This window comes from Oratosquilla oratoria, chromosome 35 (assembly GCF_046742065.1).
Source record: "Oratosquilla oratoria isolate Oo_2021 chromosome 35, ASM4674206v1, whole genome shotgun sequence".
In the NCBI taxonomy this organism is placed as follows: Eukaryota; Metazoa; Arthropoda; class Malacostraca; order Stomatopoda; family Squillidae; genus Oratosquilla; species Oratosquilla oratoria.
The window spans coordinates 23,615,513-23,619,603 of record NC_134811.1 but is presented as its reverse complement, the minus strand read 5'-3'; the positions used below and the strand labels follow the sequence as shown (position 1 = coordinate 23,619,603).

The 4,091-nt window shown below is 40.0% G+C and overlaps 1 protein-coding gene across 1 annotated transcript; it reads left to right on the top strand.

Annotated features, from left to right (window-relative positions):
* The first annotated feature begins 277 nt into the window (after nucleotides 1-277).
* Nucleotides 278-3,229, top strand: LOC143018802 (compound eye opsin BCRH1-like). The gene is made up of 7 exons (XM_076174380.1): nucleotides 278-506; nucleotides 631-822; nucleotides 1,153-1,347; nucleotides 1,922-2,130; nucleotides 2,500-2,604; nucleotides 2,710-2,832; nucleotides 3,023-3,229. Exons 1-7 carry the CDS (start codon nucleotides 278-280, stop codon nucleotides 3,125-3,127), a joined length of 1,158 nt encoding a protein of 385 aa, XP_076030495.1. The 3' UTR covers nucleotides 3,128-3,229.
* Nucleotides 3,230-4,091: the final 862 nt, after the last annotated feature.

Genomic DNA, 4,091 nt, shown 5'->3' with positions numbered 1-4,091 from the left:
TATTGTGGATATGTTTGGTCATGCGGATCTGCTTGGGCCGATGTATTAGTTGTATATATCGCGTTGTAGTAATGTTCATGACACTGATATGTATGAGTATTGTTGAGTGTTTCTCGATGCAGTATGTGTGTTTTATTGACCATAAGCTATGTATTGCGTATACGTAGTCTGTTTGCCTCCACGATTGTTCATATTGCTTTGTTTTATGTGGGTTGTAGTTAATGATGTATTTCTTAAATGTTTTCTGAGTTGAACCTTTGTTTCAGATATCATAAGGATGAATCCTTCCGCTACTCTTATCAACGGCACCGGCCCACGTGCCATGGCTTATGGGGCCAATGACTTCTCGTTTGGATACCCCGAGGGGGTCACCGTGGTGGACATCGTGCCGGACACGATACGACACCTGATCCACGATCACTGGAGCAACTATCCTCCAGTCAATCCCATGTGGCACTACCTCCTCGGCGTGATCTTTGTGTTTCTCTTCATATGTTCCTGCTCAGGTGAGTACCAAATCAGAGCAATTTCTGTTATGTGATTCTTTTTTATCTAAACAGATTCACATACTGTCATGGTTTCTTTCGGTATGAGAAGTGTTTGAAATGTGCGTTACTCTTTCGCTCTCAGGAAACGGTTTGGTGATGTATTTAGTCATGAAAAACAAGAATCTGAGGACTCCCGCCAACATGCTCGTCTTCAACCTGGCCTTCAGTGACTTCTGCATGCAAATCACTCAGTACCCACCTTACGTTTACAACTGTTTCAATGGCGGAGTATGGATGTTCTCTGCGTTCTTCTGTGAGGTGTACGCATGTCTAGGTGAGTTCTTCATCAAAATATGTGGAAGACAAAGAACAGTATTATCTTGTCCCAGTGTTTACCATTTTTGCACACACCTAAATACATGTATAAACAAAGATATACGCATGCGCATAGGTACTAACATACATATAAAACATACATCTGTTCATCAGACCTCATTTGTTATGAAATGCGATGGAGCGACATATGAGAGGGCAAGCAATCGGTTGCACCTTCACATAGTTTGACACCAATCTAGATATTTTCTCATACTGGTATTCTTTTGTCAGAATTGAAAGACTAAAAAATTTTCCTCTCATAACTCACACTATTCAATTATTTCTTCAGGAGCCATCTTCGGTCTGTGTTCTCTGTGGACTCTGGCCTTTGTTTCCTTCGACCGTTACAACGTCATTGTGAATGGAGTGTCTTCTGCTCCCCTCACCAAGGGAAGGGTCTTCCTCTACATCCTCTTTTGCTGGGCTTACTCCATCGGTTGGTCCATCCCCCCATTCCTCGGCTGGGGAGCTTACATTCCCGAAGGTGAGTGCAACAAATTATTCATGTCCGCAAGAAATAACAGTGAAACTTTTCCACCACATCTATTTTTTGTACCATGTTGTAATGAGATTTCTAAAATATGTTCAGAACCTGCCATTAACCGTCATAATGTATTTCAATACCTAACAAAATAGATGGTTGTACTACAGAAATCACAATCTACTCAAACATAAAAAACAGACGTATTCTAAGGGGAGCATTTTCACTTGACCACATTTCAGAACCAATCATGACTGTTATCCCTAAGGGAAAAAAGCTCACATTGATATAATTGCAAACTTTGGCAACGTTTCAAGTCTTTCAAGTCTTATATAATATCAAGTGAACATATTTGGAAAGCACCTTTTTCAGACCATTTTCTAAAATTCAAAATAGCCATGAGGAGGGCTTTAGTATAAATGACACGGTCCGTCTAAATAAGTAGTCCATGTAGTTTTCACTTATCAGTACTCAGATAAGATAGTCTTCAAAGAGTTAAAAAGAAATCAAGTGAGGAAGACGTTTATCATTGCATTCACTGAAAGCTCGAACGTAATAAGAGTTTCTCTTCGTACAGGTATCCTGGACTCGTGCTCTTATGACTACCTGTCCCGTGACGTCAACCGTCTCTCGTATGGTCTGTGCATCTTTGTGTTCGACTACGTCGTTCCTCTTCTCATCATCGTCTTGGCTTATGTCTTCATCGTTAAAGCCATCTTTGCCCACGAGAAGGCCATGAGGGAACAGGCCAAGAAGATGAATGTGACCAACCTCCGATCCAACGCAGTGAGTTTCGATTGTTCTCTGTTAAATGTAGATGAAGTCTACATTAACGGGGTAAATATTTACTGTAATAGTACATTAACCTCGCCTAGACGTAGGCATTAATAACGATCAAGGGTTAATGGCTTCAAAGAATGTTATCAGTTCTTTTTCAAGATGCTGCTTCAGCGTCACTTTTCCAGTTCTTTGCATTCTCTTATAGAAGTATGCTATTTCGAATCGCAGTTACAATATCTTCATATTTTTGGAGTCTGCACTCCCTGTCTCCGTTAAAATCTATCCATTATACCATAGACTGGCCTAGCCTTTATTGATATAGCAAGATGTTATCGTAACATGATGAGCTGATCGATCAACTTTGTTACGTGACAGGACTCTAATGCTCAGTCGGCTGAGGTCCGCATCGCCAAGGTTGCAATGACTAATGTCGCCCTCTGGATTATTTGCTGGACACCTTATGCTATAGTCACTCTTCAGGTAACGCCATTTATATGATATCGTCTCTTGTCGTTTATTGAAAGCTTTGCACATTCATAGTAATATGTGCATAAGTGTAATCTCGTATAAAACTATTTGCAATAGGGTCTGGCCTTCGACCAGTCAAGCATCACGCCTCTGGTGTCCATGCTTCCCGCTCTGCTGGCCAAGAGTGCTGCTGTCTACAACCCAATGATCTACGCCATCAACCACCCCAAGTTCAGACTGGTAAGCTTTCTCTGTATCCTTCCTCCTCCCCCCCCCTTCTCTCTCTCTCTCTCTTCCTCTTTCTATGCCTTATCGTTTTCTTTCGTTTCACGCATTTCTTTGAAGATTGACGACGAACAGTTACAGTAACATCGGTAGACGAAGATAAGTTGTGATAGCCTTCCTAACCCTTTCTTCGTCACCCTTGCAGGCTCTTCAGAAGACTCTTCCATGGTTCTGTATCCACGAGCCCGAGGATAAGAATTCTGATTCGAAGTCGAATGCCACCGCAGTGGAGGGAAAGGACAGCTCCTAGGCAGGATATCACCCGATGAATGCGTTATAAGATCTTGTAAAGACTTATCGAAATAACATACGGAAAAACTTTCTATGAACCCCTTTCCTTGGAAAAATGAAAAAAAAAGCAAAGCATGCAAAAAAAAAAAAAAAAAGCATTTTATTAAATAAAAAGTGGATCCAAGTACTCGTACACATAAGTTTTAATTACCCTCTCATAATTTATGATGCGTTTGTCACATCCAAAAATGGCTAACCTAATAATTTGGCTTACATAATATGAATATATTTCGATTGCAGTTTGCAAGCGAAATATATAGATTCCCCGTCTCCAGTCTTTTTTACTCCAACAGTGGTTTTCACGTGATTGACAAATGTGTAATTACATTTTTCACCTGTAATAAGTAAAAATATTGTAAGGAACATGGAAAGCTGAATCACACAAGCCTGAGAAAATTATCCACAGTCCTCAGGTCACAGATGGACCAAATGTCCGGCCAGGATAACATCTAACAATTTTCTTTGAAATGAAATTATCAAGCCTGTACATACCTAAGCTTGGATTGATATTTTGGTCAAAAGTTTGTTTAATGTGGCTTGATTCAATGATGTTTCTTTCAGTAAAGGAATTACAGGAGGTTATTTTACTGGCATTTTTCCAGTCAATTACATGATTCTGGTCCCTCACATAAACTTAAATACCACAAGATATTTGATCGCTTCTCACACTGTATTTGTGTTGATTAATTCTTGTTTGTATATCTATGCCAGTTTTTCCGATGTGATTTTTTTGGCACTGCAGGCAAGGAATGGATTACACGTAACCATCAGTGTTATGTGGAGAATTTTTGATTTATTAGAATTATTGTATTAATTGGTTGCATTTCCATATGCCCACTTTGTAAGAGAACCATGGTGTTGTGTATGTTTCCCGCCAAGCCAGCCTGCATCCCCGCAATGCAGTTTTTATTACACTTTCAAAG

Excerpts from the sequence above, each read along its gene's own strand:
- LOC143018802 (XM_076174380.1), top strand. The coding sequence starts at position 278 with ATGAATCCTTCCGCTACTCTTATCAACGGCACCGGCCCACGTGCCATG. Across the intron at positions 2,605-2,709 it reads ATGCTATAGTCACTCTTCAG|GGTCTGGCCTTCGACCAGTC; the intron begins GTAACGCCATTT and ends TATTTGCAATAG. Across the intron at positions 2,833-3,022 it reads ACCACCCCAAGTTCAGACTG|GCTCTTCAGAAGACTCTTCC; the intron begins GTAAGCTTTCTC and ends TCACCCTTGCAG.